The 14,680-nt window shown below is 44.4% G+C and overlaps 1 protein-coding gene across 2 annotated transcripts in view; it reads right to left on the minus strand.

Annotated features, from left to right (window-relative positions):
* Positions 1–8,849: 8,849 nt before the first annotated feature.
* Positions 8,850–14,680, minus strand: part of DNAJB12 (DnaJ heat shock protein family (Hsp40) member B12) — a 76,317-nt gene continuing 70,486 nt past the window's right edge. For both annotated transcript variants that reach the window (XM_088475734.1, XM_088475733.1), the window contains exons 7-9: positions 14,250–14,422; positions 12,528–12,679; positions 8,850–9,460 (exon numbers count right to left, since the gene is read on the minus strand). In XM_088475734.1, coding sequence (XP_088331860.1) covers positions 12,558–12,679; positions 14,250–14,422 — 295 coding nt within the window. In that variant the 3' untranslated portion in view covers positions 8,850–9,460; positions 12,528–12,557. The remainder of the gene's footprint in view (positions 9,461–12,527; positions 12,680–14,249; positions 14,423–14,680) is intronic.

Genomic DNA, 14,680 nt, shown 5'->3' on the forward strand with positions numbered 1-14,680 from the left:
ATTCCCTCGAGATGTTAGCATACCATTAACTATGTGTTTAGTAATCTAGGCTCAGTAGGCAGTGTTACATACTGACTTACCGTATTACTCCCATACATGGCTGCCATCAGAAATTTTGGGGCCCGGTACTGACAAAATAGGCAGGGCCCCCCGTGGTATAGGGCAGACTTGAGTGGAGTTGTGGATAATGTGGGTGGAGCTACTTCGGCGGTGGTGCATCAATTGGTGTATAAATCAGGGACAGCTAGACATAGTGAAGGGGGGGCACAGGGTAGAGAAGACTGGATAATAATGGGGGGCACAGGGCAGGGAAGGCTATAAAAAGCAGGTGCACTTGGCTAGGAAGACTGGATTGGGGTGGCAAAGAGCAGGGAAGACTGGTTTGGTCTGGGGGGTGGCAAAGGGCAGGGAAGGCAGCTGGACTAGGGGAGAGGCAGGGCAGAGAAGGCTGGCTAGACATAGGCTGGCTGCAATGGGGTGGTGGGCAGGGAAGGAAGGCTGGCTGGACTGGGGAGGTTGGCTGGTTGGACTCGATTGGGGGCACAAGACAGGGTCAACACAAATACACAAGTACCTGAGAAAGGGGCCAGGGTGGCAGCGGCGAGTAACGTACCGGGCGGCAGGCGGAGAAAAACTATCTGCGTTGCTAATTTGAACTATGGAGCCTGCCGCGAGCCAATCACAGCTCGTGGAACAGCAGCCACTTACTCGCGGCTGCTCCCGAATTGGCTGCCGTTCCTCAAGCCAATCACTCGCGGCCGGCTCCATAGTAGTTCAAAAGCCGCAGCACCGAAGCTCTTCCTCGCCGCTGCCACCCGGGCCCCCTCTCTCTCCGGGCCCGGGACAGGAGGCCCGGCCGTCCCCCCCGGTGGTGGCCCTGCTCCCATATATCATATACTGTACAAATTAATATCTTATCATATTTTCTTCATAGGTCATATTTATTTTCTGCAAACACCTAGAACACATACTTGCATAATGTGCATAACTGTATAAAAGACAGTATGAAAAAAATACAAATTGTCTGTTTACAGCCTAATAGCTAAAACTGCAAATAAAGAACATAAAATTTAGCTAAGCTATGATTTTCTTCACCTACAGTTTATGTAATACAGTTTACTTACCTCGGTTTAGGTTCTATTCGCTGCCTCCAGAGCTCTGGCGGTGTCAGCGGCGCGCATTGATCCTGGGCTCCAGAGTTGCAAATGACTCGATCTGGTTCTCCACGCCACAATCCATATCCCAGCATGCGCAGGCTGTGTGTCACGATGGCTTGGGTCACAAAGTGCTTCCTGGGTATACCAGTCACCCAACTATTGCGGTCTCGCAAAATCTCACGATGTGGAGGTCCGGGGCACTGGACTCACCTCACCTGGGCGGGGGGAGGGAGACTTGGGATGAAAGGCTGCGGGAGAGGATGGTTAGGGTTAGGCTGCGGGGGGGACAGATGGGGTTAGGCTGTGGGAGAGGACAGTTAGGGTTAGGCTGCGGGAGAAGGTTAGGGTTAGGCTGCGGGAGGGGACAGATAGGGTTAGGCTGCGGGAGGGGACAGATAGGGTTAGGCTGCGGGAGGGGACAGATAGGGTTAGGCTGCGGGAGGGGACGGTTAGGGTTAGGCTGCGGGAGGGGACAGATAGGGTTAGGCTGCGGGAGGGGACGGTTAGGGTTAGAATACTTACCAAAATCTGTTGGGATTTTGACCGTCAGGATGCCGCAATCTGTATACTGACCGTCGGCATTGTGATCCAGTACCCCACCAGTGGTCAGCTCTAGTAAATGGAGTTAGCAGCATTGGAAATACCACCATGGACACGCAAATGTTAGCGGGTGTCATTGTAAACAGTGTGTTTAATTTGCCATTATTATTGTTTATTCCCATAGCCGTTTACATGCTTTTAGTAGTAAAATAAATCTGCATTAGAAGCATGTACAGTATTCTGGCGCCAGAGATAAAGTGCTGTAATTAGTATTAGAGCCGGCACCATGCTCTGGGCTGATTCGGAGTCACAGGCAAAGTGGCTGTAGCTGCAGAAGCCAGATGTACTAACGTATGCTAATGTACATAACCCATTAGATAATGTGGGGGTTTGTGTGTGTGCAAGCGGAAACCTGTGCTGTCCATTGATTTTATGCTGCAAGTATCATTATTAGTATGTGCACGTGCATCAGCCCAATGCTAGATGCAAGACATACGTCAGAAGCAGCCTTCCCTTCCCTGTACGCATGGCTCAGAAGTGCACGGAGCTTTAGATAAATGTCCCTGACACTCCCATTAATCAGGGTGGTTACGTGCGATCGCTCTGCCAGTGCCCAGTACCCGCTCTGTAGCTCCCTATTTCCCGAAAAGACCAATTTGGTCAAGTTCTGTTCAACTCAAAATAAGATGGACAAACACAAAAATAAGTAGATTCACATCTGCAAATGCACTGTATGCAAAAACTCGCCATCTGCGTCCGTATAAAGAGATTCACCCAACTCAGAATCAGCCCCTCTATGTGCAGTGCATCATTGTTCCTACACCGACACATAGCAATGAATGGAACATCAGTAGTAGCAGCACGGCATAATCTCTATGAATAGTAACTTACATATACCCTTTTATATCACCGCAAAAACCTGTGTTATTGTCGGGTTAATCCGGGTCGCAGCTCAGTGTAAAAGGGTTAACCCAGTGACCCGGATATCCAACCCAGCTAGCTACCCAGGTAGGTCTAAGAAGGACCCGGGTTACAGGGCAATGTGATCGGGTAACCCGGGTTCCATTCACTGCATAGGGAGAGCCTCATTCTCAACGCTTGGAGATGATGTCATCTCCAAGCGCTGGCAGAGGTGAGCCCCGGCAATATGCCAGGTGCAGCCTGCGGTGTAAACAGGATTCATGCCGATGTGACACGGCTTAAAACCCATGTTCAGTGTCCCAGGATGGGCCCAGGAATTAGGTGTAAAAGGGTTATGTATGTGTCACTGGATGAAATCTGGTTTTGTTTTTTTATTTGCTGGAAAATCAAAACAAAAACTTTATTATACATAAATACAAATTGCACTATTTCTTGCATACTAATATTTTCCTACTCACATGAGGCGTCTGGGAAACATGAATTTCATGAATCATCCTGTCCACATTCCTAGTGAAACAGGCGGGATGGTTATGATGATGGGGTTACACCATCATGGGGATGCTCCCTCTGCAAGATACCTCAAACTGCAGCATTTTGCAGCGGGTATGAGGGCACACTATGAATCTCTCTTCAGTGATCTCTGTGAGGAAATCAAAAAAAGGTAGGCACGTAAGCCCTGCTTGGCATTGTGTTTTATGGGGAGAATAGATCATACTCATATTTGTTTAACATTGTTATACTTCTATAGGTCCTCTGAATGCATAATAGACTAACCGCTATTCACATTGTATCACAGGTACTTCGTTTTTGGAGTACAGCATAATGATAATAAACAATGCTCTTTATTAGACTTGTACCTGTATGTTTGGGGTTTAATGTGGGTGTATTTCTTTTCCATCAGTTAATTGATGATCGTCTGCCAACTGTCAGTAAGGTGTTGGGAAGAAGAGCCACATCATCATCATCATGTATAGTCTAAGCATATTCTATTTATGGTTATTTCATGTCAGGTGACTGAAGTCATTTCAAGAGCTGTAGAGCAAACACTAGATGCTCAGGTGGTGTGACTGTCTCCTTACCACCTCTCGTTCAACCACAAGTGTGGTTACCTCCTACACATGGAACTGTTCCAGCTGTATGTACAGTTACATACTTTGTCTCAAACGATTTTCCACTTGCTATATATTTAGGTCTCAAGCTTGAATTAATATCATGCAGTTCAAAGCATTTCAGTAAAAATAAGCAAAAATAGAGCCCAGTGTATTGCGTGGTCCCACTCCCTTTTGTGTTTTCACATGCAATGGTCATTAGTGTCATTGCAGTTACCTGGACTCTTTCTCCATTTCCCTGCATTCAAAAAGTCTATTCATATCAAGGGGAGCGGACTGGGAACATTCCCACCCTGGGGCTCATGCTGAGTTGATCAGACTCTGCATCTAAATCCCGCTTGCCTACTTTTTCATACTCCTCTCCGGGAAAAGCCAGGAGGGGAGATGCAGACGACCACTTTGGGGGCAGGGCCGGGCTCTTTAAGTTATTAAAGTACTGCAAATTGTGGTTTCATACGGAGCAGGGGCTAAAAATGGAATTTGCATAATTGTAGACCCACCCACTCGCTACGGACCCCCGATTCCTGGTATTAAATCCCCATCCTGCCCACTTCACGAGGAAGTGGGTAGAATGTGGGAAATCCACCCACTCTTCTGGGGTGCAGGGGCTACGCAAAAAATTGAGTCTCCTGCACCTCCAGGGAGAGTAGATATGGTCTTAATTGACAAAACAAAATAAGCCACGTTATAATTCACCTTTTCCTTAGCTTGCAAACCTGACTGTAAATGCAAGGGTAGCATATGCACCTCCTTTACGCCAAGAGATCGCGCACCTGGTATACGCCAGGTGTGGCTTCATACTGGTGATAAATGCTAGAAATACATTACACAATTCATACACAATATAGTTCATATTGGGACATTAATAACTGAATAAGTAACATTCACTCTGTAAAAGGAGACTAAAAACTTGGTATTATTAATTTTAGCTACATGTGATGCCTTCTGAAAGTGAAATATGCACTATTGCTGCAGACATATGCGATCATCACTGTAATAATGAGCTAGATTGCAGCACATTACTATATTATTTGCATAAATGGGAGGGATACATATGTATTCAGTCAATCAGAAACAGCAGATCTGCATCAGTCGCACCAGCAAGTGATCCGCCTCCAAACAGACATGGCCGTACTCTACTTTGGCTGCACTTGCATGTCCCCTCTACCACCCTCTAAGGCACGCGGGGTCTGTCCTGCTGAAATCACACATACTGTAGTATCCACAATTCAAATTACACCACAAAGCAGCACAATCTTATTCACATTACACTACATACAGTAGCAGTGTCCCTTATTCATGTTAAGACACACAATAGTGCCCCTTATACAATGCCCCCTGCAGTTGTGCCCCTTATGCAATGCCCCCAGTAATCGTGCCCCCAGTACTAGCTCCCCTTCCCAGTGCAGAACAGCCCGCCCACATCCTTGTGTAAAAACGTACCTGTCTTCACACTGGCACTGCTCCACGCCATCAGGGCTGCTGAGGCCCGCTGATGCTGCCTGCTGGATCCAGCAGGCGTGCACGCTCCTTACATCATGTACTGCATCCCTGGGTACGCTGGCCTCTGAAGCAATCAGAGACTTCTTTAACCACCGCTTCAGAGGCCAGCATTCCCAGTTGCTGTGATTAAGTTGGTCACGAGCTACCGGTTGATTGCAATCGTCATTTTGGCCGGGCCTGATCTACATGAAAAAAGTCGACAATTTCTAGATGGACACCAGATGTTAGACAGACAATAGGTCGAGAGTGACAAAAGGTCGACATGGAGGAAGGTTGATGGGGGTCAAAAGGTAGACATGAAAATGGTAGACACTATTTTTTAGGGTTAAGCACGTACCCCTACAGTTAGTGTTAGGCACCATGAGGGAGGGTTAGGCACTAGAAGGGACTGTAATGGATTTGTTGTCAAATATGAACGATAACGATTTTAAAAATCGTTCAGATCTGAAAGAAAATCTGACATGTGGGCCTGCAACGATGAACGATGCGTGTTCCCGCATGTCATATAACGATATCTGACATGGTCTGTGTTTGCAGTCAGATTTTGACGATTTCATTCATTTTGATACTGTCTAAAATCGTTCAGTCGTTGGTAAAATCGTTCAAATGACTGGTAAAAATCGTTCAAATGACCGTGTGTATGCACCATTAGGGTTGGGCACCAGGAGGGAGGGATAGGGTGAAGATTAGTGTTAGAAAAAAGAAGCATGTGTCAACCATTTTCATGACAACCTTTTGACCAGTCAACCTATTGTCTGTCTAACATCTTGTGTCTATCTAGGCATTGTCGGCCTTTTTCATGTAGATCTGTGCTATCACACCTGTTAAATGCATTTGTCAAAATTAAGTTTATTCTAATAAATATTTATTTAGCAATGGTACATTCAGGGACTTGTACACAAAAATGGATTAAAACAACTTAGTGATTCAATATTTCAGGTTTAATAAACTTTCTTCTGGAACTTTATTTAAACTGAAACATTGGGTCACAAATTTGTATAGAGTGCCAACTCCCCACAGAGAAAACTACAATCATTCCCTTTATATATAATATTGTTATTCAGTATTGAAAAATGGCATTTGTGCATCATAGGACTTATCAAACATGATGCAGCTTCTGGTACATTTATAGAGATTATTAGATGTATGTTATCTTATTGGGAGATTAATATGTTCCTTGTAGTAGGCAATATCGCAGTATATCTGTCATTTAGACAAGAGGTTGAGAGATGCACAATAAGAGCCAGTTTGGGCCACAATAGTGATCCACATAGCCTTCTACTGTAATGCCACCAAAGTACTGGGCCACTTCTCCATACCGGCCCCTGGATCTCTCTTTTTTTGACACCATCAATCACACTGTTCCCCTTCACTCCATAGGCCTTCCTTCTCTGCGGTGTCATGGCTACTTAAAGCTCAACATGCCAAAAACAGAGCACGACTTTCTGTCCCCAGCTACCATTAATTTGCCCTCGTTCTCTCACCCCCATTTCAACCACACTGCATTTGTGTCACACATTACACCACCCTCTGCTTTATGCCTCGCATACAGTCTCTTGCAATCCTCTCTCCTCCATCTTCAAAATATTGCTACAATACACCACGTTCTTACCCAAGGTGCTGCCAACACTCTTATGGGGCCTATGCACTACACGAGTAAAATTAGCGATTGAACGATTACAACATCATCACTCATTAATCGTGCAGTAATTATGCCAGCAACGACCAGCGATACGCGTTCCCGCTGGACGTTGTCAGCATTTGTCATTGCCTGAACATGAAGGCCAAGTTGACGAGATCATCAGGTTGTGCATATTCGGGGATGAGGGAGGGTGCCTGCACTGAATGACATATCGCTCAGTGTGGGCAGATTATCCACTGCACAGGACGATGATGTAATCGTACAGTCGTTCCACTCTCGTGTAGTGAATACGCACCTTTATCTGTTATCTCAAGATCCCAAAGACAACTGTGAAATTTCTTGGTCATAGTCCTGCTTTGCCTGGGAGAAGCAGGTCTTACACTGCAGTGCAATATATGGTTCTCTCTGTCTCTCTCGGATATGATCACTAACCAAATATTTCACGGTTGTACAAGTATTGACATAGCTTGTCTATTGTAGACATAATAAGTATTATTCTTTCAGGAGCTTTAAGGAACAAGACATTAGAAAACTTTAATATATACGAAAAAGCAATTTCAGTATCATTAGACCTGATAGATTATTTTCTTTTCTTTTAAGAAGGCTGACATTTCAGAGGATAACATATTATTACTAGCCTTGTAGGGAGGTTTTCACAATAACGCAGTCTAAATTAGAATACAAAATAAATACAATGGTTATAAATAACTTATAATAGAGTGAGACACATAATATCTATGATTCCACGGGGGGGTAATATAATAAAAGTATCTGTCATTTTAGTTTTTGCCACTAATAACTTTTATTCTGGGCAGCAAAATTGGAAGGCGCAAAGAGCATATGCGTCCAACTCTATATGCGCCACGCTGTATTAGACATAAGCTTTCATCTGTGGTTTTACCTGTTATTAGCAAAATATGCCAATTCCGCAGGAGGTGTCTGAAGGCAAGATACCCCCTGACAGCATCGCTGATCCCAGTGCTGCGTCCATAGACCCAGCATCGGATCACCAATCGGCCATCAGAGGACGCAGCCACTGGCCTTGTCACTTCCAAAAGACAGGGCCAACCTGCCCAAGTTTTAAAAAATGGATAGCGTCCCCCCCCAATGGGTTCAGGATGTGCTGCGCAGTGGGGGGGCACTGCATACCCAGCACCCATATGATCTAGTACTTACCTCTCTGAAGTCGTCTCAGCCCTGCACAAGATGCCAGAAAATGGCCAACGCTGCCATTTTTCTGGCATTTTGCGCATGCGCAGGGAGGAATCGCGGGGAAAATGGCAGTCGCGCCATTTCCCCGGTGACCTGCGCATTAGACTTTGGACACACTCTAGTGCCCAGAGTCTACTGATGCTGCAGTCGGCGGTCAACCGCCGGGGAGAGAATGCCCTTCTGCTCCACGGGAGGTTTCTGTCCTCCTTGAGCTCGCCTTAGGACACCTGCGTTCTGGTTTGACAGGTGTACCGCCCCAGTCAAACTCCCCACCTGCCAAACGGGGAATGAACACTGGTCCTCTCCTTTCTTAATATGCCCTTGCCGCCCCCAAACGGCTTCAGTCTGTCAGTCACTCAGCCTGCGGCTTCCCCTTACTCTGTAGCCGAGCACATTTATAATTTATACAAGATAATTATTTTATGTGCTATATGTATGTTTGTTTGGTGTGTTTTTGTAGCAAAAAGAGTTTTTTTTATTACCAATACTGGCCACATATCCTGGTACCAAACACATATCTACCCAACTAAATATGTACCAAAAACAGAGACAAACATAGAACCCACTCACCCGTCTCTCAGCATTGTCTACCCACCAGTCACACAAAATACTAGTATGCATCCCGGTACAATATGAATCCTGCTTAAAACCTTAAGTTCAGACAAAATGGTCGCTAAATGTTTTGGAAGGGTCGTTTTGCATTCCTACATTATATCTTAGTTACAAGTTAGTTTGACCTCGCACTGTAGAAAAAGCACACGTTCAAAGTGTCTCTAAATTTATTAAATATGTTCAGTCAGATGCAGTTAGTTATATTAAATATGAAAGACTCAGCGCTTGGCCAACACAGAGATTCACACAACAGTTTAAATAGAAGAGCAGACACTGGTTAAAGAGATTTAATCCAATATCTGCATAATTATTTATGTTTAAAAGTACAACATATATACAGCTATAAATTAATTCTAAATAGATTTTCTTCTTTAATTTCTTGTTCTAAAAGTCTTCTGATTCCAGTACATTTAAGTATAATAATCAGGCCAAAGTCTCAGGGGCTCCAGTGCAGAGAAGGCCAATTTCATCCCCAACGGCTGCAGAACTTATTATCCTACATGAGAGGTAAAAGTCCATGGGGGACACGGGGGAGATTGTGGGATGCAGCCGAGCAGAGGTTCAATCCTGCCGCAACATTGACCAGTGGCGATTAATGTCAGGAGTATTGTGCATTGACATTTCTGATTATGTAATCACATTGCTTTTGAAGAGTCTGTAGCACACTGGAGAACACTGCGCTCCAGGCCCCTAGCAGGAAACAAGTCCATATGTCCTCTTGGTACAAGGTGTATTTGCCAATGATTTCCAGCTACTTTGAGAATCTGCAAACAATGGAAAATTATAATTTCAATGTGACTTTATTGTTCATAACATAAGTTTTCCAAAAGTGTAAAACTAGTCTAGTCAAACTATCAATCACTTTTTAATCCATAATGAAAACCTGACACACATTTACAGACAATTTTTGATTTGGTTTATTAAGTATTAGTAAAGGTGTGATTTAGCCCCAGAAACACACTGATGTTCATACGTTTTGAATCAATTAAAAAATCAACATAGATTCAAATCGGGCGAACGCAGGCGTGCCAGAGCATCTCAACACTGTTGAGATATAGCCACTGCAATGCCACACGCAGCCTGAGGGCTCAAAGCGTGCGCTGAAGTTAGCAATTCCTGAGTGAGGTCTGACCTGCCTTAACTGTGTGTATGGGTCCGATGTTACTCAATGTTACCGATTAATACGATATATTGCCCAAGTATACGGATGTGTGTAAGGGGAAGTGGGCGTCCTTATGTTAGGCTGTGAACTCAATGCGATCGCAAACATTTGCATATCACCGCTGATATTAGCAATTGCATTGCGTGTGTATTAGGAGAATAGCGATCCTTGCTGAATCAGGCCCTATGTATTCTTGAGGTGTCCTCTTGGTTTTGTGGTGTTTTAAAATGTCAGTTTGGGTTTATTTATAAAGTGAATTTAATAGTAAAACACACATTTGTCAAAGCAAATAGGATCTTTGAATATATTTTTCTATTTAGTACTCGGCATCTTAAAATCAGGTTACTAGTGATTATATTTTCAAACATTACTTTTGAAGCATGGTAATAGCCTTGAAATGTTGTGTTGATGCCCAGTATGAGCTCTATCAGCACTAACACAAAAAGGGTCAGCTTTACACTTACAGAATTCTTCTCCATACTCAAAATAAAATTACCCTGAAGTTTCTGTTTTACTAATAAATTAGTTTTAGGATCACATCTCTCACTAAAAAGCAATAGGACATAAAATGGAAACCGGAGGGGGCAATTCATAGCTGGACGCTGCTGCAGAGGGAAAACATGGGACGCTGTGAGTCCTAATAATAAATGGTGGCTTGTACACTCAACAAAGCGGTGGAGTTGGTACACCAAACCTATGACCACTCTTTTTTATTACTACAGTCCAACGCCACAGTCCTGCCAGTCACAAACTAGTCAGTTCACATTTTTAATAGTTTCTCAGAACATACAAGTTTCAAAGCGCTGTGCGCGCTGGTCTGTCTCTCAAAAAAAGTAACTTTAATTTCAGGTTTAATGTTGATTTGTACTGTCCAGAAAAAGCATCTTTGTTAACCAAAAGGTTAAAGGAATATTATAAAGGGTTCACATGAATGTAAATAGTATTTAAGACTAATTAAGGGTCTATGTACTAAGCCTTGGAGAGAGAGAGAAAGTAGACTGAGATAATGTACCAACCAATCAGCTCCTGTCACTTGACAGTCTGTATTTGAAAGAAATTAAATTTAGGAGCTGATTGGTTGGTACTTTAAAGCATCCACTTTAACTCTCTCTAAGGCTCAACACATAGGGCCCGATTCAGAGCCCCTCGCAAGCGGCTCGATGGTTCTCCACTGCGCACGCGCCGCGTCCAGCGTGCGCGAGCCCCACTGAGCGACTGAAGATCAGTCGCTGCGGGGCTCGCAACAAGACAGGGCGGCTGTCGATGTTGAATGACACCTCGCCCCGTTTTGTGGGCGGGTAGGGGTGGTGGCCGGACAAACGCAGGCGTTCCCTTAGGAACGCCTGGCGTTTGTAGGTGGGGTTACTGATGTCACTAGTGATGTCAGTAGTGGACTTCCTGCTCTATTAGAGCAGGAAATCCACTCGTGCTTACAGCAGCAGAGACCCTACCCCAGGGTCTCGTCGCAAGTCCAATGGTCGCGGTAATCGCGACGGTCTGCAGCCCGCTCGCACAAGCTGTGGGTGGACACCCACAGCTTTGCGAGCAGCCTGGAAACAAAGAAAGAAAAAAAAGAAAAAAACGCCCACAGACCCTGCAGCAGCGAGTGGGTCTGAATCAGGACCATAGACCCCTAATTCAATGTGTAACGCAGATGAAAAAATAGGTTCTCTATGTGCCTAACAGTCCCAAACAGGAGATCCTCTCACCTCCTCGGTCAGGCCTGTTCATAGTAACAAGCAGGTTGTCAAGGCCCCTCCCCCATGAGCTTCCCATTCATACAATGAGGACACTGGAACAGGAGAGAGGATCTCCTTACACTAAACAATTCGGAATAAGATTTGGTATTGAAATTCACTTAATTCCACCCAGAAGTATTTAGTTTTGGCTGGAATTAGCCCTTTAATGTTACGTAAGTTTATAACACATGTTTAGGTACAGAAATGTAATTTTAGCATATTAACAGAAATTGTTCCTGTAGCAGTTTGCTTTCCAATTCTCCCATGTGGTGGTTCATAAACTGGGATGTAGTTAAAATGCAGACCATCGGCATGCCGGGTGACAAAATCCTGGCGCCGGAATCCCGCACCAGGGACAAGACACCGGCACCAGAATCCCGACAAGAGGGGAGATGCCCACGCCAGGATCCCAACAGCCGAAATGCTGATGGCAAGTACAGCGGGAGCCGCGGGGTGGGGTTTAGGCTTAGGCTACGGGAAGGAGGAGGTTAGGCTTAGGCTACGGGAGGGAGGAGGTTAGGCTTAGGCTACGGGAGGGAGGTGGTTAGGGTTAGGCTACGGGAGGGAGGTGGTTAGGGTTAGGCTACGGAAGTGAGGAGGTTAGGTTACAGACAGGGGTGGGTAGGTTTAGGCACTGTCTGGGAGGGCTAGAGTGCACAACAGGAGGGTTAGGGGGTTAAGGAGGCGAAGGTTAGGGTACTTACCTCTCCCCTGACGGGATTCTCAGCATTGGGATGCCGCTGTTGGTCTTTTGACAGCTGGCATCCCAAGTGCCGGGATTTCATACAAAACCCATAAACTTACATTGATTACATCAACAAACCGGTTACATTAGTATCTGATTAATAGGATAGGAAAAAACAAAAAGGTACGTAAAGTCTCAGATGTATGTGTGAGTGAGATCTAGGAGGGAATATGCAGTATGTATACCTGTGTTTACTCCAGTGGGTTAAGCAAGGACTAGCCATGCATTGAGGCTTGAACTTCTGATAGTCTGTTACAACTGGGAGTGCCCATCCTTTGTGCTCTCTGGTATAGTTCCTGGTCTCCAAAGTAACGTGCTCGGTATAGTAATCCTTCCTCTGGAAGGAAAGAGAGAGAAAGTAGTCACGGGCAGGAGTCAGAGTGCAAGACAAACACTAGCAGGAATCTCTAGTCACAAGTATGTACTTCCATGTCTCCTCGGCTTGAGTTACCACACATCCAGTCTGCTACAGCCCAGCACGTCACAGGAATCATCTATACAGCAGGTATGTACTGAATGCGCATCTCAGATGGCTGCTGTACTGGATGTGCCTTGTAAAACATTAGACCTACTCTTCCATTCAGTTTGATGGGTAAGCAAAATTCTGCACCATAGTTTGTTCCATAGTTACCACCAGTAAACAGCTAAGAATTTTATTAAAATGGGAAGTACATTTTATCAAGTGAAGATCTCCTTTAACAAACATTGATTTTTGATTATTATATCCCAAAATTATTCACTATTACTAGTTTGACATTACATTTACAGTGATAACTATATAGAGTTATCTTAAAAGGCTTGCACCAAAAACTAATCACAGCAGTTACACTGGCACAATAAACTTATATACCTTAGATAGCTCTGATTAGGTAACAGATTACATGGTATGTGGACACCCATTGTAATTAGGGGCAGTACAATTGGTGATGGTTAGCATTACTGCCTCAGGGCACTGAGGTCTCGGGTTTGATTCCCGCCATGGCCCTAACTGTGTGGAGTTTGTATATTTCTGCCCGTGCTTGTGTGGGTTTCCTCCTGGTACTCCAGTTACCTCCCACACCCCAAAAATATGCTGGTACAGTAGGTTAATTGGCTCCTTATAAAAATTAACCCCAATGTGTATGTGTGTGAGCATGTGGTAGGGAATACTGATTGTAAGCTTCACTGGGGCAGGGACTGATGTGAATGGCTAAATAGTCTATATTAAGCACTGCGGAATATGTACACTATATAAATAACTGGTAATAATAAAAATATTTTTTTTGGCTGCATAATTTGTTCGGTCAGTGCCACACAGAAAGTCTTCGGTACTCCCCATTTTACTGTTAATGTTTAGAGACTGCATCGCTGCTTAGCAATGGGTGCGGCAGAAATGGCTAAACACACTAATTAGAATTGGGCTTCCAGATACTTTTGGCTATGTATGTATGTACACATATAACTATGCAGAGATACAAATATAGATCAGACCCCTGCACTCAGTCTGTCTTCATTGGACCAAACCTGCGCTTTGCTCACCATGTAAAGGACATAGCAGAAGTGGCTCCTAAATTGGATATCCTGGACTACAGTATAGAATGGACTTTCAATACTCCTGGTGAGTTCAATGGAAATACAGAGTCATGCTTCAACTTATAAAAGCAACAAATAATTAGGAAACAATAAACAAAACAATGTGTTTATGTAGCCTGGAGACTGCAATGCAACTCCATGATAAGCCACAATGTGCATCTACGGCTGGCAAACAGGACAAGCAGCCATTTTGAGAACTGTAAAAATGGTCACACAGCCAATTCACTTGGAATTAGATGTTTGGTGCCTCAGGCACAAGGTCCCAAAATGGCTGGCTGTGGTGAAAGTAGGGAATGCGTACACTTAGACACACAGGGACTACACCATGTACTTACTCTGCTGCTTCTCCTTCCAGCAGTTATTCCTAAGGTTGGCTATAAAGTCTTCTTCTACACTTCTCTCCACATTTCTCAGATTGACGCCAGTATACTCCTCAGTAAAGCTTTCTGACACGAAGTAAGGGACCTTGAGGTGCTCAGTAACTCTCTTGTGTATGTGCCCCACAGACCTGTGCACAGAAGAACCACAATAATAATAATAGTCAGTCACCAGAAGCCTACACAGAAGCATTTTCCATAGTAGCTTTATGTACTTATAAATATGCACAATGTGGGGGATGAACCTGTCTGCATAGGGAGGTAACAGGAATCACATTTGATACTGTAAATGCAGCGTATTTATAGCAATGGGATATTATTAGTATGAAGGAAAGTGCTCATCCATGGAAGTATTGTGTGCTCGTTGTACAACTGTCAATGGCATTAAG

The sequence above is a fragment of the Taudactylus pleione genome, unplaced genomic scaffold, assembly GCF_031769625.1.
Source record: "Taudactylus pleione unplaced genomic scaffold, aTauple2 ptg000016l, whole genome shotgun sequence".
Taxonomy (NCBI): domain Eukaryota; kingdom Metazoa; phylum Chordata; class Amphibia; order Anura; family Myobatrachidae; genus Taudactylus; species Taudactylus pleione.